Source organism: Thrips palmi, unplaced genomic scaffold (genome assembly GCF_012932325.1).
Source record: "Thrips palmi isolate BJ-2018 unplaced genomic scaffold, TpBJ-2018v1 HiC_scaffold_16, whole genome shotgun sequence".
Taxonomy (NCBI): domain Eukaryota; kingdom Metazoa; phylum Arthropoda; class Insecta; order Thysanoptera; family Thripidae; genus Thrips; species Thrips palmi.
In genome coordinates this window covers 13,865,642-13,892,998 of record NW_023144625.1, presented here as the reverse complement: position 1 = coordinate 13,892,998, position 27,357 = coordinate 13,865,642, and the positions used below count along the sequence as shown (strand labels likewise).

General features: G+C 55.2%; 4 protein-coding genes across 9 annotated transcripts; 2 read left to right on the top strand and 2 right to left on the bottom strand.

The window, feature by feature from the left end:
• The first annotated feature begins 30 nt into the window (after positions 1-30).
• LOC117642793 (DNA repair protein RAD52 homolog) lies at positions 31-1,859 on the top strand. Of its 3 annotated transcripts, none has more exons than XM_034381338.1 (6): positions 31-246; positions 329-480; positions 551-884; positions 975-1,265; positions 1,342-1,486; positions 1,583-1,859. In XM_034381338.1, the coding sequence occupies exons 1-6, from the start codon at positions 156-158 to the stop codon at positions 1,683-1,685; spliced, it is 1,116 nt and encodes a 371-aa protein (XP_034237229.1). In that variant the 5' UTR covers positions 31-155; the 3' UTR covers positions 1,686-1,859. The 3 variants fall into 3 exon arrangements, with proteins under 3 accessions (XP_034237229.1, XP_034237231.1, XP_034237230.1); XM_034381340.1 differs by having other exon boundaries at positions 33-246; positions 551-788; positions 1,583-1,724; XM_034381339.1 differs by having other exon boundaries at positions 36-246; positions 551-788; positions 885-1,265; positions 1,583-1,724.
• Positions 1,860-1,976: 117 nt separating this feature from the next.
• On the bottom strand, positions 1,977-20,557 carry LOC117642794 (homeobox protein TGIF2-like). Of its 2 annotated transcripts, none has more exons than XM_034381341.1 (4): positions 20,080-20,557; positions 4,685-5,001; positions 4,195-4,592; positions 1,977-4,086 (listed from the first exon to the last, which is right to left on the bottom strand). In XM_034381341.1, the coding sequence occupies exons 1-4, from the start codon at positions 20,195-20,197 to the stop codon at positions 3,849-3,851; spliced, it is 1,071 nt and encodes a 356-aa protein (XP_034237232.1). In that variant the 5' UTR covers positions 20,198-20,557; the 3' UTR covers positions 1,977-3,848. The 2 variants fall into 2 exon arrangements, with proteins under 2 accessions (XP_034237232.1, XP_034237234.1); XM_034381343.1 differs by lacking the exon at positions 20,080-20,557 and adding an exon at positions 15,976-16,200.
• A 79-nt stretch (positions 20,558-20,636) lies between these two features.
• On the top strand, positions 20,637-25,839 carry LOC117642791 (pyruvate dehydrogenase phosphatase regulatory subunit, mitochondrial-like). Of its 2 annotated transcripts, XM_034381336.1 has the most exons (18): positions 20,637-21,268; positions 21,361-21,472; positions 21,603-21,852; positions 22,015-22,142; positions 22,219-22,322; positions 22,399-22,540; positions 22,628-22,749; positions 22,846-23,113; positions 23,192-23,316; positions 23,398-23,594; positions 23,691-23,845; positions 23,918-24,057; positions 24,147-24,295; positions 24,386-24,584; positions 24,665-24,787; positions 24,853-24,999; positions 25,080-25,252; positions 25,326-25,839. In XM_034381336.1, the coding sequence occupies exons 3-18, from the start codon at positions 21,614-21,616 to the stop codon at positions 25,594-25,596; spliced, it is 2,682 nt and encodes an 893-aa protein (XP_034237227.1). In that variant the 5' UTR covers positions 20,637-21,268; positions 21,361-21,472; positions 21,603-21,613; the 3' UTR covers positions 25,597-25,839. The 2 variants fall into 2 exon arrangements, with proteins under 2 accessions (XP_034237227.1, XP_034237226.1); XM_034381335.1 differs by lacking the exon at positions 21,361-21,472 and having other exon boundaries at positions 25,326-25,596.
• LOC117642798 (60S ribosomal protein L13) lies at positions 25,833-27,332 on the bottom strand. 2 transcript variants are annotated; one of them, XM_034381346.1, is made up of 5 exons: positions 27,204-27,332; positions 26,727-26,976; positions 26,266-26,442; positions 26,052-26,183; positions 25,833-25,964 (listed from the first exon to the last, which is right to left on the bottom strand). In XM_034381346.1, the coding sequence occupies exons 2-5, from the start codon at positions 26,967-26,969 to the stop codon at positions 25,872-25,874; spliced, it is 645 nt and encodes a 214-aa protein (XP_034237237.1). In that variant the 5' UTR covers positions 26,970-26,976; positions 27,204-27,332; the 3' UTR covers positions 25,833-25,871. The 2 variants fall into 2 exon arrangements, with proteins under 2 accessions (XP_034237237.1, XP_034237239.1); XM_034381348.1 differs by having other exon boundaries at positions 27,141-27,273.
• Positions 27,333-27,357: the final 25 nt, after the last annotated feature.

Here is a 27,357-nt window from a genome sequence, read left to right as displayed (position 1 = left end):
TCATACAGAACGTTATTCGCAGCTGAAATTATTGACCGGCACATGTTTTTATTCAAATTCTTTGTTTTGATCTGGCTGCTAGCTGCGACGTGTTCGTTTCCTCGAAACATTTAAGATACTTTTGCACCTTGGGATTATGAACAGTTTTCTCTAGAATGGATCCAGAAAGGCTTCAAATAGTTGACATTGTCAACAAAATATTTGGTGAATCGGGTTGGAGTTTCAGTATTTCTAATGTCGCCGTTGGTGTGTTACGTTCTTTCATTCTATGTTTTAAAATAGATAAAGGATTTGTGATTCAACATTTTTGACCTGTTTATATTTTTAGATTATATTGATGACAGCCGCTCAGGAAATTATTCTGCTGGTGCATCTGCTGTAGTACGGGTTCAGCGTTCCAATGGGGTTTTTCGAGAAGACATTGGATTTGGATCAAATTGGGGCCCTAACAAAGCTGATGTTATTGCAAAAGCTAAGAAGGTAATTTATTTTGTTTTTATCTATTAACACCATTTTAATCATTTTTTAATGACAATGTGTATCTGTACAGGATGCTGTTACAGATGGTTTAAAAGGTGCTGTAATTAATTTCGGAGGTGACATGGCTCGACAAGTGCACTCAGTAACTCCAAGAAAATCTATGACTGAAAATTTAAGGGTCTCGTCAGGCCTCCAAGGCCCTAGCTTAATAGCTCAGTCAAATGCTCAGCCTGCTAACCAACACAATGGCAAAGCAACCAGCCCTTCTCAAGCACCTGTTCTAAAAAGTTCAGTTTCTAGGTCTTTAGGTATGGAAATCTTTTATCTTTTTGATTTTTCACCTTTGCTGATGGCAAATTTGTTTGAATTCTACCTCAAGATATTGTTTATCTTTTCCAACTTAGGTGAGAAAACAGCAACAGAACCTCCTAGTTTTCAAGTCATGTCATCAAAATCGGCCTTTACTCCAAACACCAAGTCCACTTTCGTTCCAGCTCCCACTAAACAACCTCCTGTGCCTCAACCTACATCCCCCCTTGCTGTTGCATTACCACGCCAACCTCAGGCTTCAACGGTTTCCAAAAACACATTGTCGGAAGAGGAATTGGCTAAAATGGAGAGGATAAAGAGGCAGCAACAACGCAAGGAAGAATTTCTAAAGAAACATCAACTTGAGCAAGCGCAAGCTCAGTCAAAATCTCAAGACAAGGGAACTACTCAACAGTCAAGTCGAGAACCTCTTAAAGAACAGCAATCTCGGAATCAACCGAGTTCTTCATCGAGAGGTCAGACCCAACAGTTAGTCTTGACAAAATGTATCATGATTTGTAGTGCGAAATTAACTGATTTCTTTGTGAATAGGTAATGGACCAAATGGATTGATAGAAGCGGATGATGAAGTAATGCTCTCCACTCAGGACATGGAAGCCATTTCAGCTATTGCTGCTAATAACACAACAAATATTTCTAGGCATTCTCCTATGCTTTCATCCCCTTCCATAACAAGGTATAAATCTTTTTCTACTTTGAAAGTGTCTTTGATGATTAATGCTTTGTCATTCTTTATTCAAGAAATCGGCATTATTATATTTTTTGTCTCCAGAAATGTTGGCTCAGAGCCTGCTAAACCACAGCCTACTAGACCCAGCAAGCGACCAGACCTGAATAATTTTGCATTTAATCCAGAGAAGAAGCAAAGAAGTTAACAGAATAGGTATTAGCTTCTATTGTAAATGATCGTCATGTAAATAATGAGGTTCTTTTTTTGAGTTTTTCACTCATAAATTTAACTTGGTGTATCAATGAGTATCAATGATTTTCAATTCTATGTGAAAACCATTAAATTTGAGATTCTTGTTGATAGATGATAAGAGACAAAATCTTAAATTTTTTTTGTATTATGTGTCAATTACTAATTCACTGGTGTGATCATCTTGGTGTTGATGCCTTGAATGAATTAAATTGAAGGAGAAGGGTAGACTAAAAACAAAACAGTATTATTTTTGATGAGATTTTTATTACCTATAGTTGACTAAACCTATTCTGGTCTATGAAATTTCCAGGCCTTCCTTGAGGACCATTGACACACTGTCAGGACAAAGTTGCCCACTTCACATCCCACTACAAAATAATTGGCACTCAAATCTTCATTGCCTTTTAAAGGCATCGAAGACAGTTAACATTTAAAAAGAAAAACAGGAAAAGGAAACATTTAAAAAAAAAGTCAACTACAGTAAAGTATACAGGGTCAATGATTCCAAAGGAAGACTAGGGGCCAACAGACTTGTTGTTGACAAGCTGCAGCACTGATATGACACTTCCTTAACAAGTTGCATCACTGATGACACTTCCTTTCATCTCTCAACAGCTCAGTTTGCATTACCTCATTATCACAAGGAGCATGATTGCCTCACACCGTAACAAGTGATGGGGAAAAAAAAAGAAGAAGAATCTCAAAACAAAAAAAAAATAACTATCAACCACATTTGGGGAAGATAATAACGACAAATCTAACAACAATAACCCTACACATACAATTTAAAACCTGATTGCTAAAAGACAACCTTTGGCCTAATAGCAAACAGGATACAAATTGTGCCTCTTTTTTTTTTCAAATTCACTTATTTTCTAAAAAAAAAATGTAAAAAATTCTACCTGTAGATTCTACATGCAGGTTTGATGTGTGCCAGTACAGACTGCTAAATGACTAATTCAACTTGGCAGTGTAATATTAAGTCAGCCAGCGCCTGTACAATACTCTAGTTCAGTTTCTTTGTACTATCATATTCAATTTTCACTCTACTAGCTATTTACTACTTGTTGAGCCCATTTCAACAGCAAACACAGTACATATCTACACATCTTTAAAATCCTTTGAGCAGTCATCGGTGAAATTTGTGGATTTTTAACTTAATACTAGCCATTGGGAACAACATTAAAAAGAGGAAGAAAATCAATGTTGAGCATTATGTAGAAAAATACTCAGCCTTGCATTAACCACAACCTGACTACCAATTTGAAGGAGAAGGAAAGCGGTCATGAAAGGGTAGAAGATCAAGGGACGGACCACCTCTTAACAATCAACAATAAAGGCCGCTCCCGTAACGACACATAATCACAGGTTTCACTAACTTTAACACTCCAACACTAAAATCAGCTTATTTGACCAAATTTAAAAAACATTTACATTTGATATAAAACATGAATTAAAACAAATGGAAAATTCCATTTCCACAAGAGTAAAATTTAAGACAATAAACAGACCTTGTACTATAAAATTATTGATCTTTTAAATCAATTTATAAAAGTTGATAAAAGAACATTGTGCAACATCAGTAAGGTACATGTAAGTAATTAATGTCAGTTGCAAGTCTATTTTGGAGAGACCAGCCTTCCTGCTCACAGCTTTCTTTAAGGCACCTTGATTAGGATCATATTCCCAAAATCAATGTGTGCGCTCACACACAAGAAATATCTATGTCTTTAAAATAATTTGAAATTCTTTGATTACTTTTAAAAATGACTGGAGGGAAATGCAAATGAAATGCTTGCTCTATGGGTGTGGGCCCATTCATTCAAAAATTAACAGAGAATAAGAAGAACAAAAGAAAAAGTGTCCTCTGACCATTAAACACTTGTCAGTAGATTTCAGCACACATGCACTTTCTTAACGTTACTCGAACGTACCTCAAAAGCAAATCATTATCACAAGAATGAGTCCAACAAAGTATACCTAGTGACTGCACCTTCTTTTCAGGCACTAAAGCTTCACTTCAAACAGAAATACAATTGTGTTCAATTGAATTCCAGTTGAATTTTACAGATAAAGAAGAAAGCAACAAAACAAATCAAACATAACGGTCAAAAAGCTACAATGTTGCTGGCGCAATATGTTCACGCTCTTGACGCTCCTGCTGCTGCACAGCAACTGCGGCTTCAACTAAAAGGTAGAGACACTTGAATTTGTCTCGATCTTCAGTGTCATCGGGAGGTGTTGGAGGTGGTGTCTCCTGTTGGTGTGACGATAGTGGTGTACTTAGACGTGTGCTCCAGTACTCCGCGTCTGTTTGGGTGATGACATTCTGAGGGCCCCCCAAACTCTCCTCTCTATCAAAAAACAGAACCAAAAAAAAGGTAATTTCAAGTTTAGTTGCTAAAAATTATTTTTAAAAAATTAAACACAGGGTGCTAAAGGATAGCTGAACAAATTCTCACCTAGGTGAATTCAATGGTGCACGATGCTGATTCGAACTGTGAGCAGCCTTGCAGTCATTCTGACAGCCATATCTACAGACGATGACAGAATGCCAGGGCTGGGTTGAGGAGGGTGGGGTGGCTTCCTCTTCAGAAGGTGAACTACTCTCGTAGTCATTTGGCGAGTCCTCCTCACTTCTATACATGACTGTGTCATCGTAGTCGTGATCGCTGCCATGTCTCTTGCTGCTGCTCCCTTGCGGACTCGAACTCGACGAGCCACTCACTTGACTGCCGCCACTGCTTCCCCCTAGCTTCTTCCCTCTCCTGGAGATTGTGTAATTCTGGGGGTCGTGGCCCTCGCGTCTGATCATTTCCGGGAGTACTCTTCGTCTGGCGTTTATGAACCAATTGCACACCTGGAGAGAAAACACAGAAAAAACACATCAGTACCAGTACCAATTCGTAGCAGTTATCAACAAAAGAAATAGTGCATGACAAGACAAAGTACCTGCAGCACGGTCAGGTTGGCCTCTTTGGACAGCGACACCTTCTCGGCGTCGTTGGGGTACGCGTTGTAGCGGTGCTCGTACAGCCACCGCTTGAGGATCTTGACGGAGTACTTGGGCAGGTTGCCGCGCCGCTTCCTCGCCACCGAGCTGCTGTGGCTGGAGTGGTGCGAGGAGTGGTGGTGGCCGCTGTGCGCGCCGTGCAGCCCCGCTCGCCCGGACAGGGGGAGGCCGCCGAGGCCCACGCCGACGTCCTGCTCGCCCTCGGAGCCGCTGTCCGGGTCGTCTGTGCTGCTGGACGACGGGAAGCGCTCCCGAGCTGCAACAAACCAACACGCAGACACAGTCAGACATTTCGTCCAGAGAACTCAACCAAATTAAATCCACAGAGAGAAGGCCGTCGGATAACTTTATTAAAAATACTCCCAGCCCATAAAAACTTGTGTACAACATCCTTGACGGCTTCCCTATCGCTCTAGAGATAACCAAGACAGTTACCACAACCACCAACGGCCGGGCAAGGCGCGGGCACCACTGTACAATCAAACGCCACTCGGCGTGGCCCCTTTACGTATGTTCTTTCTCTCTTTTTTGCACATTTCCGTGCCGCCGCCGCGCCACGCGAGGCCCGACAACCATCACTGTCACAGAGACAGCTTCCGCCCCTACCCTTCCCCTTCCCCCTCCCCCGGGGCACGCGGCACGCGGACAGGGCGTCGGCGTCGCGGCGCCCCGCAACGCACGCCCCACCGAGCGTCTTCCCAATTTAAGCTGCGGGGGTGGGGGTGGGGGTGGGGTGGGGCAGACGCTCTTCAGACAGTAGCGGGCGTGCGCGGGCGTGCGGGCGGTCCGGCGGCAGCGCGGCCAGCGCGGCGGGGCAGGCCTGCGGGTGGCGTCTCATCCGCTATTTCCGTCATGCGGACGCGGCACGCCACCCGCGGCCCAAACTAGGTCGGCGCGGCCGGGCCGCACAGTCGCGCAGGCCGGCCAGGCCGCAGGACCAGCAGACTCAATCCGAGAGTCGTTTTCGTCGCTGTCTCTCTCGTTCTTGTGGGGCGTCCCGCATAGGTGCGAGAAAGACAAAGCGACGAAACGACTCTCGGAATCAGCAGCGGCAGCCGCAGCACCTGCAGCCTCCGGGTGCAGGCCGTGCAGGCTGCAGGTGCGAGGGAGAGGGCCACGCCAGGCAGGTGCACGGACAGGTGCTCTCGGACAAGGCGGCGCGGGGCGGGCGTGGCACTGGCGGCAGGACGCCCTGGCGCCCCTCAAGCACGTGCAGACGACACGGGAACGCTGTCACAACGCCACCGCGCGCCGCCACGCCGCGCCACGCCCCGCGCCAGGCCACAAAGTCAAGAAGATTGACCCAATTTCCTGCTGCCATGACCACGCGCCCCCCGCCCCGCCCTGCAGGGCCCAGGCCCAGGCCGGCCCGGGCCGCGGGGCCACCGGGCCACGCGCACTCGGCTTCACCCTGGCCGCCAAAAAGTGGCGCGTCCGCCCGGCCCCGGCCCCGCCAGCCCGGATATGTAAATACGGCCCCGGCTTCCCGGGCAAGCCGACCAGCACCTTGGCCCTGCCACTGGCCGGCCCCGCCCCGCCCTGCCGCGATCGCGGGTCAGTATTCAAATCGGCTTCTAGGCAGTGGCGGTGCGCAGGCAGTACGGGGGCAGGGCCACAACGACGGCCACAGCCGGCCCGGCCGCGAGCGTGCACACCGTAAGTACAGCGTACAGGCCGTACAGCCGGGCCATGAATGAACCACGCCGCACAACAACACGCCCCAAGCCGCGTCGCCGCGTCGCCGCCACTGTACGGCCGCGGCCGCCGCGGCGCAGTCTGTGTACACAGAACGCAGAAAGGCGGCTTGCGCGCGCCGTCCGACAGACGGACGGGCGGACGGCGTTCAGCGCGCAGCCGCGGGGCGCCCTATCAAGCAGAGACCCACATACTGAGTTCCGTATCGCGGCGTGGCGAGGCGTGGCGAGGCGCCTCCTCCGCCATTTCGCTGGGATCGAGAGCCACCAGAGCCACCGCCTTATCAGCCAACAATGTTATGCAAAGTGGGACGTAACTACGTAACGAACGCCAGTAACGGCAACAAAGCCCGATAAAGACGAGTAGGCCAGAGCCGGGCAGAGCCTCGGGCAGCGCGGGCCGCCGATCGACGAATCGGGGCGCCTTGCCTCTCTGTCCTCTCGCCGTCAGCTCAGCTGTCACGGCTCGAGCACCGCGCCGTCGCGCTGGTCGCGCCCCGCTGTCAAGCCCCGCCACTGTCATTACCGCGACAGCAGACTCACTCCGAGAGCCGTCGCTCTGTCTCTCTCGCACCCACACAGCGCGCCGCACGAGTGCGAGAGAAACAGAGCGACGAAAACGACTCTCGGAATCAGTCTGCCGATTAACAAACGGCACGCGGCGGCACGCACGTCCCGTCCAGGAACAAAAGCAAATTACGGGGCTCGGCTCGGCAGGGCGGTTGGGCGCCACGACGCTGACCCCACCGGCGGCCCCGGCCCTTCAGCGAGCCGAGCTCCACGAGCGCCTTCCGGTGATATCGGTCGAGACAAGACGCCGCCATTCGGATCAGAGCCGCGCTAATCCGACGCCCAATCACGGCGCTCCCTTTTCGCGCCAAATCTCGACGGCCCGCTGCCATCGGCCGGCGAGGCGCAGGCCAACTTGTGGTCTTCATCGCGACGTATCTCCCTCGCACTCATGGGGCATCCCGTGCAGGTGCGAGAGAGACGGAGCGACGGAAACGACTCTCGGGATCAGTCCGCGGGCCAGGGGACCAGGGGGCGCGAGAGGGAAAGCTGCGAAGCTTCACTTCTTTTCCGGCCGTCGTTTAGACCACACGCGCTAACGCCGCGCTGCCCTGTCCTGCCATCGTGCGCGTCTGCCGGGGAGTCCCCCTCCCCTCCCTCCCTCCCCTTGCCCTGGCGACCGCGGCGACCCGCGAGGCGCCCCGTTCCCGTTCCACCGGCAAAAAGAGTAAATAAAAGGGGGGGGGCATACAGTGCAGGGCGGCAGGTGCGTTCCAATAAACACAGCACCGCTTCGCCGCGTCGCCGCGTCGCGTGCACCGGGGCCACTTCCGCGCAGCGCCCCGCAGCGCGGCACGTGACTTGGGAGGGAGCAGGCTGAGCAGGGGGCGTCGGCGTCGCCATGGCGTCGCCCAGCGTCACCGAACAGGTGCAGCCGAGGACACAACACATGCACCGGGCGGGGCGCGCTCGGCGCCTTGCACCGCGGCGCCAAGCAGAACACCGTCACGTGTCAGACTGCTTTCGAGGAGAGTCGCTCCTCTACGGCACGCCCTACGAGTGCGAGAGAGACAGAGCGACGAACACGACTCTCGGAATCACAGTCTGCGGGCCAAACGAGGACCCTGCCCGAGGTGTCGTGGACGACCTTGCCCGCCGCAGCCGCCACCGCCGTCCGGGTCCCCGGTCCGGCTCCGCGTCGCTGTGCTTCGCTTCGCAGCTTCGCGTGCAGCAGCGCCCGGCCGCGGCCAAACTCGCGGGCCGCGACACTCGTAAAGAGGGCGTGGGCGTCGGACGGCGTCGTGAAATACGCGCCAGAGGGACGGCGACGGGCAGCCTTGGAGGCCGCGGCGGCGCGTCCGGCTTTCATGGCCTTCCCTCCCACCCGCACCCCGCAGGGCCGCAGCGTGAGGCAAGCAGACAAGGACAAGGCCCGGCAAGGACGCGAAGAATACGCCATTTGGGCGAGGCGTCCGCCGTCAGGCGTCCTTGGGAGCGCGCCGCCACGCCGCGTCCGCCGGGCCGACGCTCGTCGCCATGCTCGTAACGCCGCCGACGTGACAGGGCGACAATAAGGAAAAGGCGAGGCGAGGCCCGCGGCCCGCACGCCAGCCTAGACCATTTCGGAAAATAAAAACAAACCTCGCAGCGAGGCCGCCGCCGCCGGCGCCGGCGGCGCGTCAAACCCGTTCGTTCGCCAGCGAACCGAACCGTCGCAACCCAACCGTCAAAACGGCGTAAATCATGGGCGGGCACTGCGTGGCTTGGTGGCGCCGCGACGCCGTCCATCGTCCACCGGCGTCGCGAGTCACTCGGGTCGCCCGGCCTCGCCCCGCCTCGGCTTTCTGCGTGCGAGCCATAACACGGCTGGGACGGGACGGCCGGGACGCCGCGGAAACGGGAAACCCAACTGCGGCACTGCGAAACCAAAATCGCCACCAGGCGTCTCGGAAACGGAAGGCGAAAGGAGGAATGCAAAGTCAAGGACCGCGCGGTCCGAGAGTCGTTTTCGTCGCGCTGCGTCTCTCGCACTCACGTCCCGTATGGGCGCGAGAGGGACAGAGCGACGAAAACGACTCTCGGAATCAGTCCTCCTCAGTGCAGCTCCAGTTGCACAACCAGAGGCAAGCGCGACAGAAAGGCGACACGAGAACGCGAAACGCCAATACAGGGACTCGGGGCGGTGGCGACAGCGGCGGCAGGGACACTACACCATCAAGCCTCGCAGATAAACCCTTTTTTGCTCTCCATAATCCCAAGGCGCCGCTCTCGTCTCGTCTCGGCCGCTAGCTCCACGCGCCGGCGGCAGGGCGCGGCACGGCGCGGTGCGGGCCATTGCTATTCATTCAATTCACACTGCCTCCACTCTGCTCGGTGGAGCCTCGCACTGCCTCGCACTGCAGGCCGCGAGGCAACGCGACACATTTAGACGTGGCTATACAAGACAAGAGGCAAGGCAGGCTAGAGGCAGGCAAGGTGAAACCCGAGGAAGTGACATCTCCCTAAAAATAGCGAACAACCGCGTGTGTGTGTGTGCGTGTCGGGGAGGGGGAGGTCGCGGCGGTCAAACCCACACACCTTTCCGACCGCGCGCGCACGCGGCACGCCGCGCGGCCCTAAGGGTCGGCAATGGGCAGCACGTGGTGCGAGGCAGTGCGAGGCAGTGCGAGGCGTCGCGCAGGACAAAGGGACCGAAGGGAGGCGAAGCGGGGCGCGGTGGCGACACGCCGGGGCGCGCCACGCCGTTGCGACACGGGGCCCCACGGGGCACGCCGAGTATGCAAAGGCCCTCCTGCCCTCCACGGCCTGCTCCAGGGCGGCCCTGCACTGTGGCACTGGGCCGCACTGGGCGGGGCGCCGGCGTCGCGCCCACTTTCTCCGCGACGCCCATCCGCCATCCGCAGCACTGCAGTGCCGGCAGTGCCGCGGTGCAGCAGGCCGTCGTCCGGTTCCCGTCCCTCGGCGTCCCGACGCGCGCCACGCCAGGCCGGCCAGGGCCTCGCCGGAGCGTCGCGACGCGACGCGTCTCTACTCGTTGCCAGTCCGCGGGCCGCGGCGGGGCAGTGTGGCAAACACGGGTGTGCCCCCCCCCCTCCCGCCCGGCCCCTCATCCTTGTCCAGACCCGTACGCGCCGCGCGGTCCCCGCCGTGCCCCTCTCCCCGCGACCCGGAAGTGACCTTGACGTTTTTCGCTGGCCAGACCGCTGCTCGAGACGGGGCAGGCGGGGCCCCTCCACGACTCCACTCGCCACAACAACGCAGCCGCCGAAGCCGAGCCGCAGCGCCGAAGCCCGCAGGATTTGCGCGGGAACACATTCTCGGGCGGCAGTGGCGGTGCGGTGGCGGTGCGGCGGCGGGCTGTCGTTCGGTTAGGCCCGTGCGGATAATGACCGAATTCAGGGACAGGCGGCTCGGCGGCCAATCGGCCGCGCAGACAGACGTGCAGACACACTGGCAGCGAGAAGCCGCCGGCCGGGGGCTCGGCAGGGCAGAGGCTGGGCACTGCCCAGGGCAGGGGAGGGAAGTCCACCAAACCGGTCCGGTCCAAGAAGCGCGCAGCAGCGCCCGGACCGGCCCCAGCAGACTCATTCCGAGAGTCGTGTTGGTCGCGCCGTCTCTCTCGCACTCATGGGGCGTCTATATGGGTGCGAGAGAGACAGCGCGACGAAAACGGCTCTCGGAATCAGTCTGCAGCACCCTGCCGATGAATCGTATCGGCGGAGCGAAGCGCGGACTGGTTCGGCTTGGCCGGCCGCCTTCGCCGCGTTCCACTACACGCGCTAGACGGAGACACCTGCAGCAGCGCCTGCAGTGCCGCAGCATGCAGAGAAACGCATTCCGGCGGACCTGGCGGACCGCGCGCCGTGGGGCCGTACGGCCGTCACCAAACAGCTGCAGCACGCCGTCCCGGCCCCCACGCCGCGCCGCTGCCCTCCTCGGCGGGGCCCTCGCGATGGAACGGAGCCCCCTGTGGGCCCCCCGCGCGTAATTTTAGAATGAGCAATGTTTCAGCCGCCACGCCACGCCACGCCACGCACCGCGCGGCAGCGCGGCATGCGTGCGGAGCGCGGAGACGGCTTGCGTGGCCAGGCCCTTGGCCAGGCTCGGCACGCCGCGACTCCCGCCAAAACGCACCCCCACCTCCCCCGCCTCCTCCATTCTTCTTTTCGCAATCCTCAGCAGGCCGGACAGACCGAGCAGGCAGGCAGGCAGTCGGAGGAACAAAACGGCTCTCGTGATCACAGGTTCCGTCGTTCCGTCGTGCCGCCGGTCGGGCGGCCGCTCGTCTGCCAGTCGGCCAAGCTGGCGGGGCGGCCAGGCGGGGCCCGTGAAAAACAACAAGTCCTGGAGGAAAAGGAAAATCCACCATCCTTCCGCCGCTTCCGCCCGCCGCGTCGAGCACACGGCAGCCATGCGGCAGCAGAGCAGCAGAAGGCACCAAGGTGACCAGACATTTGCATGGGCCATTGCCAGCAGACCCAAGCCTGGCCTGGCCGGCCTGGTCGGTCGGGGCTTCTTTCTCGACGCGTATACTAATACCGAATTTCATTTCCTTCTACTACACTGCAATGGCTGGGGCGGCCCGCCGGGCGCGGTACGGCGCGGCCGGTGCGTGTATTACGGGGTCCGGAACGCCCACGCCCCCACCACCGACCTGGACAGTCGCTCTGTCTCTCTCGCACCCACGGGCGCACCCTGTAGGTGCGAGAGAGACAGAGTCGACGGAGTCAGTCTGCGGGGACACGGCCACCACGGGGACCGTCCGTAACGCACGCCTCGCCACGTGGTGGGCACCGTCGGCACCGTGCCCGCCGCCACACTGTGCGTTGGCGCCACCACGTGGACCACGAGGACCACGTGGAGGCACGCCGCGCGGCCGTCATCCCGGCCAGCAGACTCATTTCCGAGAGTCGTTTTCGTCGCTCCGTCTCTCTCGCACCTACAGGGTACGTCCCATGAGAGCGAGAGAGACAGAGCGGCGAAAACGGCTCTTGGAATCAGTCTGCAGTGGCCTGCCCGTCCCGGTTAGAGGCTCGACGGCGAGGTCGCGGGCGACCCGTCAAACCTCGGTACAGTCGGGACCAAGAGTCGCGAGCCAGTCGATTGAGTGGTTGCGGCGGTCAGGCCAGGGGACTCGAAGAGGAAGCCGCCCGCTTTGGACAAGCGTTCTGGTTTTGACGGTCCACCACAAGCCACACAGTGGGCCGCCAAAAGCTAGAGCCGGCGCGGCGGCGCGGCCACCCCTTGCGCGCCTCCGCGACAAGCTCGAACTTGTTCTCGTCCACTGCGTGACCTTTCAAAGCAGAAGGGAAAGGGGAAGGGAGGGGAGGTGTCGGAGGTGCCGCGGGGTCCTACCTATCTAAAATACACGGAAAGGTTGGGTTGGGGCGACCGAAGGCGGCCCAAAGTGGGGCACGCAGGGCACGCCGCAGACTGAACCCCAGAGTCGTTTTCGTGTCGCTCTCTCTCTCTCGCACTCATGGAGCGTGCTGTACAGGTGCGAGAGAGACAGAGCTGCAGCTGTCAGCCGCGTCGCCGCGCCGTCGGCCCTCGCAGTGTCGCAGCGTCGCGGCTGCAGCGCGCCGCCCGATAGCAGACCGATTCCGCGAGGCGGCTCGCGTCGCTCCGTCTCCCTCGCACCCACAGTGTGGTCCCACACGCGGAGCGCGCCGCGACGCGAGTGCGAGAGAGACGGAGCGAGGAAAGCGTAGTGCGCTGTTCGGAACCACTCTGCAGTGGAGCAGTGCGACGCGGTCCTTATCAGCCGCCGGCTCCTGGCGCCGCGACGCCACCACTACAGCGGCACCGCGCGCCTGTGTGTGTGTGTGTGTGCACTCACACTAACGCATGACACGGCGCATTCCCCCCGGTCCGCCGGGCGCGCCCTGCGTTCATGACAAGAGACGGCCACGGCAGCAAACGCCACACAAAACACAAAACGCACCGTCCAGTGTCACAGTGTCCAGCGCCACTTCCGGCGGCGCCATGCCCGGCCGACTGAACACGCTCCCTCGGCACCCGTCCTGCACTAGAAACGTGCCCAAACGGAGGGAAAGGCAACGCCAAAACAAAGCGGCCGAGGCACGGCCAGAGGACGGCAAACAACGCCACTGCAAGACGGGCTGGGGGCAAGTGCACCGAGGAGCGCGGCCAGTGCGGCCGGCAAGGCGCGAAAGAGAGAGAGACCGCACACCAGCTGTTCGTCGCTCTGCCGCTCTCTCTCGCACTCGTGAGGCGTCCCCCGGGGGTGCGAGAGAGACAGCGCGCAGCATGCCCGTCCGGGTCCAGATGCACTGCATGCAGCACGGCATGCACCGCACTCACTCCAGGCCCAGGCCCTTGGCTGCCTTGGCGCAGGCGGCGCGCACATGACGGACTCCGCCAGACGGAGCGGCGACGAGCGGAGCGCGTCCAGCCAATCAGGCAAGCCGCGCCGCGCCGCCGGCTCAAACACATTGGCCCAATTTACACACGCAGCGCGCAGCACGCGCGGCAAAGAGGCGAGGCGACGCCGCCAACCCCGTCCGCGCACAGTGGGCCAGAAGACCGGTGGAGGCGTTTTGAGCTCCAGAGTCGCTACTAAATGGGACTGGAACCGAACGTGAGACCCCACCAATTACCAATGGATTGCTCTCCGAACGCGGAATCCTTTGGCGGGGTCACACGGTCGGTTTGAGTTATGGTTAGCCACTCTGGAGCCCAGAACGCGTCGCGGATTTTGTCCGCCTGCGCTGGCCTTCTGGCCCACTGTGCCCCGCCGTCATGTCATATCAGCGAGGACGCGCACAGCCGTAAAGCCGCGGAGGACGCGAGGCCACTGTAGGCCACTGCACCGATGCGATCGAAGGGGCAACGACCAACAACAACAACATTCACTTACGGCAATTGTGTGCGCCCGGCAGCAAAAACGATCGGCGGAAAACGGGGAAGGTGACCGAAGCGACGCATAGCGACGCCCGATTCAGAAAAGGGTCCGTGTCCATTTATTTTATTCCCTCTCTATGAGACCCTCGAAACGACTTCCCGCCCTACCCGGTATAAAACGAAAGTCCCCCCACTGCGCAAACACGCGGGCTTGTTTGTTTAGAGAAACCCCCGCCCCCGCCCCCACCCCTTCCCCTGCCGGCATTTCTCTGAATGACAGCCCAACGAAAAGGCCCGCGTCGTCCCCTGCACACTCATTCCGAGAGTCGCTTTCGTCGCTCTGTCTCTCTCGCACCTGTACGGGGCGCGCCGTGAGTGCGAGAGAGACAGCGAGAACGCCCCGCGACGACGTCGCGGCCATGGCGACAGGCGGCGCGGGCGGCGGCGTGGCGCTAGAGAGGCTCTGGACTCCGCGAGGCAGACCAAAGGCAGACCGAAGGCAGGCCGTCGTCGGCCCGCATCTTAAATTCAAATGCGGAAGGCCGATCAAAAACAATCGAATGCAGCGCCACACAGCCGCGCAGTCGCGAGAAGAGGAGGGGGACACTTACAGTGACGGCAATGAAAAGAGGAGGGGGGAGTGGTATCAGAAGAGTGTATGGACAATTAACATCCGCCATCATTCAATGAGCGGAGCAAAGAGAGAAAGAGGCTAGTTGAAGGCCCGGCAGGGAGAGAGTGGGGGGCGGGCCGGCCGGCCGGGTTAGAGTTCATGACGAAGGGGAGCTTCTGGGCGCGCGGGGCGATGCCGGGGCCGGACTGGCCGGGGGCGCCGTCGCCTCGCCGCTACACTGTATTCCGCGGCGCAGCTGTCAGGCCGGGCGCGGAGGCGCGGCGGCGGCCTCGGGGGAGGTTCCCGACGACCGCCGGGGAATTTTTAGCCGTGCGCCCCAGTGGGGCCCAGTGTGCCCCGGGGTTAAGGTATTCGAGGTGTCACGTGACAAGTCCGCCCCACCCCGGGCGTCCCGGGCCTTGCACCTGCTCTTTCCATACAATGGTGGAAGGGCAAGTCAAGTCGATGCAAAGCAGTGCGGGGTCAGCCCGCCGCGCCGCCTAGCGCCGCCGGGACGCGAAGTGGCGAGCCCCCTGGCGTCGCCGTCAGCGGCGTCAGGGCGTCAGCTGATGAGCCCCAAGACTCGGAGAGGCGCTGCCAGAGCGCGGCCTGGACCGGCATGGCCTACCGGCCCCGACGCCAGCGCCGCAGCGCCCAAGGCTCGGCCCCGAGGCTTGCCACACCAGTTGCGCAACGACAGAACGGCAGCACACCAGATTAGAGCCATGACATGCGGACCACTCGCCTAGCTCTATCGCCTCTATCTCTATCTGAGGCTCTATTCTCCCCTTCCTCGACCGGCCGCCCGCCGCCCCGGCCGGCCGCGCGCTGTCAAAGTGGAAGCGTGGAGCGGCGTGGCCGCGACGGCCAGGCCGAGTCGCTTTGACGGGTGGAGCCAGCGGCCAGCCCTGCCCGGCACACGGTTTGGGTCAACCGCCGGCATGGCCAAGTGCAAAACGTCACGGAGCGGCCGACACGTGCAAGTCCTGCACATCGAGCTTCGCGCTGCTTCGCGCTGCTTTGCGCTCCGCCACTGCTGGCGGGCCGGCCAGGGTCGCGGCGTGGTCGCGGCCCGCCACCCGTCCTTGGGGCACACGAACACGAGGCGAGCCGGGCCGAGCCCAGCCCAGCCGGACCGTGCAAAGTACCACGGCCGCGAGCCGAGCCGAGGGCCCCGCCTGCCCCCGCCTTCGCTAGCTTCCGTTCGATGTGCGAGCCAGCACGTAAATGGCCGTTCAATTAGCATCCAGGTACCGGCAGGGCAGCCAGAGCCACCGGCACAGCGAGGCACCCCCTCTCCGCGCGCCTTGACAGTGTGCTTGACAGTGCTTGACAGCCGTCAGATGACGCGTTGACAGCAGGTCCCGTGGGACCCCAGCCAATCAGGGCGGAGGATGCTCGCGGGACGACGTCCGCGCACGGCCGTGGCACGGTCGTGGCGATGCATGCAAGACGCGGCGCCATTAATATTGAAAGCGAATTCCGAAGCACGGCGACGACGAAGCGGCGAAGCGGCGAACAGGAACTCTAGCAGGAGCACGCTGCATACCGGCCAAGAGGGAAGCCCGCTGGTGCGCCCGCCGATGGTGAGATCCAGGGGGCAGCATCGTCACTACACTGTCACACCGTCACACTGTGTCACACTGTCCGTCACTCGCGTCACGTCGCGCACGTCACCGCATTACAGACCGACAGGCCACTACACCGCGCGACGCAGACGGCGCGAGCTTCGTTCGCTCTCTGCCTGGGTCGGCCGCCTCGGCCGCGCGGGAGACTGATAGCCAAAGAGGCAGCCAACAACGGTGCGGAGCGGAGTGGAGCGGCGGCGCGGGGCGTGGTGGCGGTGGGGCGTGGTGGGGCGTGGTGGGGTGCGGGGGCCCGTCGTCGTCCGCGCCCCACGGCCCGCTCGCCGTGCTCGCCGTGCTGCAGCAGGCTGTGCTACGCTACACACGTGGTGCGGACCGCGCACTGCCACGGCACTGCCGCACCGCCGCGCCCCTGCCAGTGTACCAGTCACATGAACTCCCTTTTTACGACGACGCGACCTGTTGCGTCAGCTGCAGCGACGCCGTCAGGCCGTCACGGAGAAGAGTCACGCGGGATTTAAAACCGCGGGGGTGGCGCCAGCGCGCCCCGCCAGCCCCGCCAGCCGCGCCGAGCGCCGGGGAAGGGGTGGGGCGAAGGCGAGGGAAGGGGTGCCTGCCGAGCGAGCAGGGTACATAGTGTGTAGGTAGACAAAAACGAGGAAGCTAGGTAGCGCCAGAGAGCAGGGACACGGCGCCCCCTGCACGACACCGGCAACCTATTTCGAGCGGCGTCGCGTGGCCGGGCGTAGACGCCAGGCGGAGGCCTCTGCGTCTAGGCGCCCCCAGCCGGCAGGCGAAGCAGGCAGGCCCCCGGCCGGTGCAAGGGGTGCCAGGTACCGGCCGGAGCCAGAGCCCCCATCGACCAGCAAGGCCAGCCACGCCAGCGACGGGAATCTCGGAACCTCCCCCTGAGCGCCGGGCGCGCCATGGAGACCCCCGGGACTCCTCGGGCACGGCGAGGACGGCGAGGACCGCGATGGCCTCCACGCCGCCACGACGTACGCTATCGCCGGGGGCCTCTTATCGGCGACTTCCCTGCCCTTCCGGCACGGCGACGCGACGCCTTATCCAGCAGCAATCACGACGCCGTGATAAAGAAGACCCTGCAACCCCGGCCAGCGCCGCGACGCCCCGCAACCCGACGCCTCGCCGGCCGGCCGAGGGGGCCGAGCCGAGGCCCCGTGACGGGGTGCCCAGACGTCAGGCCGTCAGGGGGCACGATGACCCACACCATACCACACGGCCGAGCTGGCCGACCGCCACACTCGGTGAACTTTACACGATGCCAGGATATGCCGGGCGGGCCGGACCGGGAAGTGCAGCGACCAGCCCTACCCCCGACACGCCGCGACGCCGCGACACACCCCCACCTCGCGCCGCTCGCGCCAGACAAAAGGACCACCCCCCGCACGACTTCATCAGTCGCCGCTAAAATAGCAGCAGAGCGCCCCGAATACACAGACAGACGAGCGATTCAGAAGAGCGGTTTGTCGCTCTGTCTCCCTCGCGCCCTGACGGAGAGCCCCACGAGAGCGACAGAGACAGAGCGACGAAACGACTCTTCGCTCGGCAGCCCGGCAGGGCATTGCAGGGCAGTCCAACCGACGGCCAGTCGCGCCGCGTCGTCAGCGGCCTACTTGGAGGAGGGCGGCGCGGCGGCGCTAAGGAGCCCCACGGAGCCGCCCCGCCGAGCCGCCCCGCCGCGCCGCGCGACACGGCGACACACGGGGTGGAGCCAGACGCGCGACAAATGTCGTGACAAAAATACCGGCGAGCCGCGCCAACCAAGCCAAGTGCCAGGCCGAGCCGAGTGCCAGCGTGCCAGGCGGCGAGCCAAGAGGTGGTCGCCATCCGCCAGCCCGAACAGCCCGCCGTGGGCCGCGACGGCCAAAAGCCACAAGGAGCGAAGCGCGAAGCGGCAGTGCCGTGGCAGTGCCGTGGCAGCGCCCGGACTGCGGAAGGGACCGAAGGGAAGGGCACCAAGGTGCACCAAAGGGCCATTGCAGTTTTACAGCCCGGCCCATTGGTGGCCCACGAGGTGGCCCTGGCGGAGACCTGTCCGCGCTGGTCCGCGCAGTCCGCGCCTGTCCCCAAAGCACCCCCACCCCCTCCAGGAATGCCCCCGCCTCCACAGTGTGTCCGCGCAGCGCGGCACTCGCTTCGCCACACACTGTAGCTGTCACTCTCGTCAACCGGCATCAACACAGCGACATGCGTGCGAGGGACGAGGAGAGGAAGACCTTTCGGAAAACAAAACCCCGCCGGCCGCTTCACGAAAATACGGAGATCCGTAACGGCCCTGAAGAAAGAAGAACCGTGTCACGGTCACATCCAAGCATTACAGAAGAACCATTTCGCAGTGCAGAGCCACGCGAATTTCGTTTATTGATTGCCGTCCAAGTGAAATGCGTGCTTCCATTGCCCCGCCAGCAGACTCATTCCGAGAGTCGCTCTGTCTCTCTCGCACTCGTGGGGCGTGCCGTACCGGTGCGAGAGAGACAGCGCGCTGTCACATGCAGAGGGGCAGCGGAGGAGCAGCGGGCGGAGTTACCGAGTCGTCCAACATCCGAAATAGATCCACCGCGACGTAGCGACGTAGCCCGCGGCTGCCTACGCTTCCTCGCGCTTCCTGGCGAGGCGCGTCGACGACTAGAACGGCCGCCGCGCCATTTTAAACAAACCCTGCAGACCGATTCCGAGAGTCGTCTACGTCGCTCTGTCTCTCTCGCACCCTTAGGGGGCGCCCCATGAGTGCGAGAGAGACAGAGCGACGAAAACGCCTCTCGGAATCGGTGGGCTGTTTGCTACGCAGAGGGCCGCTAGGGCCGCGAGAAGATCTGCCCAAGTTGCACAGGATTGCAGGAAGGCGCGGCGTTACGTCAGTCCGTCAGTCAGGGCGGCGGAGAAAGAAATTTGGCCGCCAGAGGAGACCAAACAGTCTAATTTTAGCAAAGCTTACATAATGAGGCGCAAGCTCCACCGGCCTCGCGCCTCGGGGGAGATTACATGAGCACAAGGGTGGCTAAAAGATTTTTAAAAAAGGATGAGACCAAATTGCGGCATGGAAATACCACTCATACGACTTCAGTTGATTTTTAGAAGTCCAAAATCAATGAAAAAGCAGTGACAACTTGTGAAATGACACCTGTCACTTCAGAACGTCACATGTCACCTGTCAAAAATGACAGCTTCTGCTATTTGACACGTCATGACCGGTGTAAAACTTTATTTTTATCAAGTCAGTGAAACAAGACTGCTCAAACTGAGCCTGAATGAGTGGGGGCGTCACAGACAAATGGCCAAATTCCCGGCCGCGTCAGCGGGACTTTGTCCCCTGAGGTGACGGCGCTGTCATTTTTCTTTGACAGGAGGCGCACACAGAGCCAGCGGGCCGGCGGGCCCCTCATGACCACATGGCGAAGGCAGCGAAGGCATGGTCCTCCGCACGTGACCGGAGGAGTAGAACGCGAAGCAAGCGAAGCTAGCGAAGCGAGCCTCGTGGCAGCGGGTCCAACAGGTCACAGGGAAAACCGTGACGATGCGCAAGTCCAGTGCCGTGCCGAGCCGTGACACTGCGGACCGCCACTGCCGCCGCGCTGCGCACAGGTCCATTCTTGCCGAACCGAATTCGCGGGCCTCCCTAACCTTCGCGACAGCGCAGCTACGCAGCCCGTCCAGGCACAGGCAGACAGCGGCCCCCTTGGACGGGGGCACTGGGAAGCGACAGAAGCCCCGCCGTGGCGGTCAGCGCGACGTGACAGGCCCAAAATCAACAAAAAGCGATGAATTAGCGACGGGCATGGGTTTGAATGGAGGCGCCGCTGCGCAGTGACATTTGAGCCGAGGTCGTCTCTGATTGGTCGGCGCGGCGCGGCGCTGAGCCGTGCGGCCGCGTCGTGTGGCCCCCGTGGTGTTTTCACAGCAGACCTAGCGGCGAGCACGTTCCTTCCTCGGCAACCACGTGTTCGGCCAAGGCGCCCAATGGACACGGGCAAGGAGCGACCTGGCGACGACCAAACGACGCCCGAGGGAAGGCAGCACCATGATACGTCCAAACTTGTACTTACGGTGCTTGTACTTGATGAGCTCGGACTGGAAGACTTGCGAGAAGCGCGGTGTGAAGCGCAGAGTCGAGCCGCCGGAGCTGTCAGTCCGGCCGCTAGAAGCCTTCCAGGAGCTGTCCATGTTCCTGACGGATCCGAGCGATGTGCGAGCACGCGAAGTGCGGCCGCGGCCTGCACTTTGAACCCAGAGTCCTGCAAGCCCCGCGACGGGACGCGACAGACGCGACGCCAAGCGCCAAGTCGACAGGACTCCTGCTCCCGGCCCGGGGGGCGCCGTCAGACACGCTCGGGGCGAGGTTAGACGATTTCACTTGCAAAAGAACGTCGGCCCTTGGGTCTGCGTTCACAGAAACGTGGGGAAGACGTCCGGGCACGAATGAAGCTGACGTTACGCCAGCAGACACCAGCACAAGTTGAAAGTTTACAAACAAAGGACACTGTTTTGTTCAGACGATGGCCGAGCCCCTACATGACAGCATGCTGTTGACAGGATTTTTGAGTTCGGCTCGAGCGGGCGCCGCTCCGGGCCCGTCCGCCAGCAGCAGGTGGGGTACTATGGCAGGTGAGGGGGGCGCGGGGAGCGGAGCGGGGCCCCCGAACGTGTCCGAACAAGCTCCGAAGTTACCCGAGGTCACCCGAGCGACCGCCGAGCCGAGACTCGAGGACAGCCGAACCGCGGTCCGAAAGCACCCGAGAGCGTTCCCGAGCGAACGACAGACAAATGCTCACGCTAAGAATATCTCTTGTGTTTATTTCTCAATGATTTTCAAATGTCTTTGCATTATTTATGGGTTTTGATTAAGTTGCAAATATGAAGTCGAGAGCTTCATCGCACGGGCATTTGCCACCCAAGCGCCACTTCCATTATCCTAGACAAACAAGACCGATCAGCTGTTTTTTATTTTTGAAAGAAAAAAGCTGCAGCGGCTGCTACGAGGAGTACCAACAGAACGGCAATTACGTCTTGATCAAAGCTAATAGTTTTTCCATTCTTTTGAAATGACATTCATGCTATCCACAACAAGTTTGTGGTGCTTATTTCAGCCACCGTTTAGCTGGTAAACTCATATCAGTGAAAGTTCTAAATAATTTCTTATTTCCAAAAGTGAAAGAATGATTATTCGCAGTGCAGCAGTAGGCTAAACGTCTTCTGCTAGCTGGAAGTTCTGAACTACAGAATGTGATAAATATGGTAAATATTATGCCTTTATCAATGTGATGCTCATCGCAAATGCTTTTATTTAAAAAAGTTTTCTCCTTTTGTATCGCCACCTTATTTTTTAGGAAGCTGTATGCTTTGCTTATGGGCGGCATAGCCAAATGTCACAATTCTCAAAGATTGGGTCATGCTTTTGCAAGCAAACTCTAGCAATTTGCAACTGTGATGAACGATAAAGTAAGAATCGCTTCTTATTTTGCCCTTCTTTGCTGATTATTTCACTTATTTTCCAAGGAGAGAGCCTGTGAACTAATTTTCTCAAGTTCACTTCGTTTGTTTATGACTTAGGCATGTTGTTCCTTTTCAGAATATTTCACAATGACAGCTTACTTATGTCCGATGTGCAACCAGTTTGGAAATATGGCCCGCTCACTAGGAAAATTCCAAACTTGGCACCAAGCGTCATCCATGGGTGTTTCTACTAGAGGCCTTGCATCCAAACAGCTGCCATCAGAAGCACAAGTTGTCGTTTGCGGAGCAGGAATTGTTGGCAATTCTGTTGCTTATCATCTAGTCCAAAATGGTCTGACTGATGTATTAGTTATTGATAAAGACACGTAAGTAATTTTGTTGAGCATGAGCATAAATCTTGTCTTGACACTGTCCTGTCACTAGTGTGCCATGTTCCTTAAGGGTCCCAAACCCTGCTTGGATGTAGCACTTTGTTTTGTGGCAATGTATTAACAATCCCCCTTTTTAATCTTTCTTTTCAATTACAGCATTGGAAGTGGTACATCTCACTTCAGCTCAGGCACTTTAGGATTATTTAAACCTACTCATACCCGGGAAATCATTATGAACAGTATAAAGCTGTACCGCCAACTGCAAGCTCAAGGATTTGATATCGGTTGGAAACCTGTTAATTGTTTTCTCAGCCAATACCACCCCCTTGCAGTTCTTAATGCCTTTTTAAATTACTTCAGGTCTCCGTGAATGTGGAAGTCTAAACCTGGCACAGACTCATGAGCGAATGATTGCATTGAGGAGGCGAATGGCATACAATGCTCCCTCAGGGCTTCATTGTGAGGTAATGCCAAAATTATTAAAATTATTATTGAATTTAATGTCTTGAGTAATAATTTGTTGTTATTAAATTTTAACAGGTTGTGAGTCGCGCTGAACTTCAGAAATTGCACCCACTACTGTTCTCCGATGACTTGGAGGGAGGGATATGGGTAGAGGAGGATGCTGTTGCCCAGCCTCAGTCAATATGTCATGCTCTTGCCACTCTTGCTCAAACTGGTGGTAAGGCACTTACTATCACTATATTGTGTCAATTTATAAAGTGTAAAATTCTGTCACAGACTTAATTAAATTTATTCCTTTCCACAGGAGCAAAGTATGTAGAGCATTGTGAGATGGAGCAAATTCTTATCAAGGATAGAAAAGTGTACGGAATGAAAACAAATCTTGGTACAGTGAAATGTGAATATTTTGTAAACAGTGCGGGCATGGTGAGACCTATCTTCACATTTAAAAAAAAAATCAAGATTTATTTAATATTTGTTTAAGAAATTCAATCTCTAATTACTGTTTTATTTTACTTTTAGTGGGCTCGTGACTTGGGTCTTAAAAGCAACCCTCGAGTTGCTATTCCTGCTTATCCAGCAGAGCATTTCTACGCAATCACTGAACCATTTGATGTTAACTCAAACTTGCCGTGTGTGAGAGATTTTGATTCTAGTATCTATGCTCGCGAATTTAATGGCGGTGTTCTTGTTGGAGGTTTTGAGTTGGAAGCCAAACCTGCATTTACAGATGGTTTAGGTATACCCAAAAATTGGAAAGAAAGAGATACATCAGATTGGACTCATTTCCGTAAGTATCAGATTTGTTTATCCTCTGACAAAGAGTTATAGAGCGGACAACTTGAAACCAAATGCGTTGTTTGAGCAGGGCCTCTATGGGAAAAGGCTGTCCACCGAATGCCCGTTTTAGGGAAAGTTCCAACGCCTCACTTGCTAAGCTCTCCAGACAACTTCACACCAGATGGAAGATGGGTTATTGGTGAAGCACCTGAGGTATCCACACCTTTAAATTATTATTTTATGGTGTAGAAAAATTCAGCAGTTTTTTCAATGTGGATATTATCTCTTTGCAAGGTTCGTAATTATTTGGTGGCTGTGGGTATGAATGGCAATCCCTTGGAAGGTGGTGGAGGCATTGGGCGAGCAGTAGCAGAATGGATCATTGAAGGAGAACCCACACAAGATTTACTCTCTTTCAGTGTTCAAAGGTTTCTAGATCTCCACAATAATAGGCAGTATCTTCAAGAACGCACAAAAGAAGTGGTAGGACGGTGAGTAGTTTCTGTGTTGGAGTATTGAGACCGTGATACTGTATTTCAAAGTCCATCAAATATCAAAACACTGTTTTCTCTCATTCACACTTGCAGACATTATGCAATAATGCATCCTATGCAATGTGAATACAATCACGCTCGGAAGCTTCGATGTTCACCCCTTTACAGTGTTTTAGAAAGGTATGGAGCAGTATTTGGAACTCGAATGGCCTTTGAAAGGCCACTGTATTTTGATTCTTCACAACAACGTAAGTGTTTTGAAAATGATGCTAATTCATTCCATCAAAGTGATGTGATGACCAAATTTAAATTGTTTCTAGATTGGGATAAGCCTGCCCAAATGCCACCAGGAACATTTTACAAACCCAAGTTCTTTAAGTATATGCAAGAAGAGTTTCAAGCCTGTCAAGAAGGAGTTGGAATTATTGATATGTCTTCTTTTTCCAAAATTCTAATCAAGGTATAAGTCTTTCAAATTAAGTTGTTAATAAAGGTGTAAATTGGTATTGAGAATAATTTTTGGCTTCTTCCATTTTAAATTTGTTTCAGTCAAACGGTCCAAGTGTGCTGGAATACTTACAACGCCTTTGTTCAAATGATGTCAACATACCAGTTGGTGGTATTGTTCACACTGGTATGCAAAATGAACGAGGTGGTTACGAAAACGATTGCATCCTCGTTCGGCAAGACAAGTATTGGTAAGAATAGTCCCTCAATTTCTCAACAAAAATTCAACCTGCATCAGGAAATGTATTCTGAAATTCCATTGTGATGGTCAACATTTTTAGTTTCTTCATGGTTTCCCCCACTTCACAACAAACACGGGTGTTTGAATGGATGAGAAGCCATTTAGACTCTGATGGATCTGTGACACTTAAAGATTTGACTTCAATGTACACTGTGATTAATGTTGTGGGACATAAATCAAGGCAACTTCTGTCAGAGCTCTCAAATGCAGCACTGAACCTTCACTCATTCACCTACCGAGTATGTATACCTCTTCTTGAACCCACTTAAAACTTTAAAAGAATTATTTTGTATTAAATTAAACTGACTTTTCTCCATAGAAAGTGAATGTGGGCTATGCATCAAACGTCCTTGTAATGGCATTCACACACACAGGAGAACCTGGCTACTGCCTGTACATACCATCAGAGTATGCCCTCCATGTGTATGACCGCCTAATGAAAGTAAGAAATGTTGTCAGTGTAAGATACTTGTTGTGGATTAGGGTTTTAACTGTCTTCCCTTTCAGGTTGGGCGAGATTATGGAGCCCGGAATGTTGGTATGCTAACACAACGGTTCATGCGCATTGAGAAATTCATACCATTTTGGGCTGAAGATCTGAACAGTGAAACAACTCCATTCGAAACTGGAAGTGGATATCTAGTGAAGCTTGATGTAAGTATTTCAAACTAAGGATCACAGTACAGTACAATGTAACATATTTAAATTTTAAACTTTATGTAAAAAAATTTCAGAAGGAGTACTTTATTGGAAAGTACGCACTAACTCGTCAGAAGAAGGTTGGTGTAACTAAAAGACTAGTTATGTTTAGTTTGGATGAGGTTGATCCAGACAAGGATGTATGGGCCTGGGGTGGGGAGCCCATATACCGCAACAAAGAGTTTGTTGGCACACTTACATCTGCTGGGTGAGTAAACAGACATTTCTTCGACAAATTGAATGCAAGTAACTGAGCATTGACTTACTAATTGTCATTCTAGATACGGTTTTACTGGAAACAAAATAATTGGCCTTGGCTTTGTAACTAAACCAGGCCTTCTTGCTCAAAATAAGAAAGCAGATGCAAGAACAGAAGATGAGTTTATAATTACACCCGAATGGATCACTGAGCCAGGAGCTAGATATGAGATTGATATTGCAGGCCACCTGACAGTAGCTACACCACATATATATGTGCCAACCTTCACAGCAATGGCAATAGAAGAAAAACAAGGGAAAAGTTACCGCCCTACAGTTGTAAAATCGTCTTGATGACTTCAGGCAGTTTCTACATTTGGCTGTGAAACATTGTACTTAGTTTCATCATTTGTACTTAAGTAATAGAAGTTCGGCTTCTTTGAATTAACTAGTCTTACCTTGCCAAAGACAATAAGTGTTAACATGCCCACCTTTCACTTGAGAGTGTGGGTCACTAAAATTCCCAGACAGCAGTTTTCAGAAAAGTTGTGAGATTAATGAGCAAGAGGAGCATATTAAAAACATGCCAATTTTGGATTTGTAATTTATTAATAACTCCACCTTCACATTTACTTCTTAACCTTGGAAATGTCATCGGGGTTTTCCGCAGCATCCTTAATACGCTTAGCTCGGATACCAACCAACTTGGCATCAGAACGGGCCTGAAAAGTAAACAAAGAGTTAAGTTGTTGACCCTAGCAATGTACACAAGAGAAAATCACAATCCACACGAAGACAAAATGTCTTACCTTCCTAAGAGTATCATAGGGGGAGAAGTTCTTTTCCTCCTCTGTGATAGCGCGGGCCTGGAGCTTGGGCCACTTCTGCTTAATGGGCAGGACCTTAGTCTCCAGCTGGGTGGCAACCTTACGCTGCTCCTCCTGGAAGGCAAACAATACAGCATAGTGAACAAGTGTCAAGATGTAAGACCAGCACTGATATATGGGCATAATGAACACTTACAGTGGCTTCACCCTTCCTCAACTTCTTGTTGGCTCTGATGGGGAACAGGATCAGCTTGGACTTGTAAACCTTCAAACGCTGGACATTCTGCTGAAGGGATTCAACAGACTTGTTGTGGCGCCTGTAGTCAACAGCAATGCCAATTGTTTGGGCAAAGCGTGAGGTCAGACCAGCACCCTGTCAAAAGATATGAACATTAAAACTTGCTTAGTCCAATGTGAAACTAAGACAAGACAACAAGCCAGTCAAAACAAACTGTATACACAACTGATAAACACAACACAATACAACAGTTTCAAAAATAAAACGGAGCCATTAAACCTCACACTAGAAGACTAGCTCAGGCCAAAACAGTGCTCAAACTCTAAAAATGCACTCTACACAGTTCACTTAAATCAAACATAACCTCGAAAGTCTTAGGTTAGAAAGTAAGTGGATGAAGATTGGGACGCTGGTCTCACCTTGAGCTCGTCCAGAGTGAAACCACGGCCGGCACGGACCTTGGTGTGGTACTTGAAGGAGGGGCAACGCACAATTGGGCGAAGACTACCCTTGGCGGGTCTAGGTGCGACAGCCTTAGCTTTCTTGATGCGGTTCTGTCGCCGACGGAATTTACGGGCGGGCTGGTTAAACCAACATCTGACAAATCGTTGCCAGTCCTTGTGGAAGTGCCCATTCGGGATCATATTATTGCCCTTGCCCATCTTGAAGCTGGAACACAGATTTTTAACAATTAATAATAATCTGAAGAAAATAACATAACCTAAACAGGGAGCATGTTGAAGACACGTCACGCAGCCGGTAAAAGTTCAGGACAAAATCGGGACTAAGGAAATGGTTAAACACATCAAATACAAGACTAGGACATATCTTACAGTTAGAATTTGGCTACGATGGATAATATTTTCAGAGATCAACGGCGGATTGCCGCAGCTTACCCGTAGTGTGGACAACAGCACACCGGAAAAAGACTGCAAAGACTGGGCCGGAGGAAGTAGCCCACTAAAGTCAAAATCGTGTCTCTTCGCTTTCAAACGTTCCAAACTCATCTGTTCATTTATTGTTAAAATATTATGAATTGCTTATTAGGAA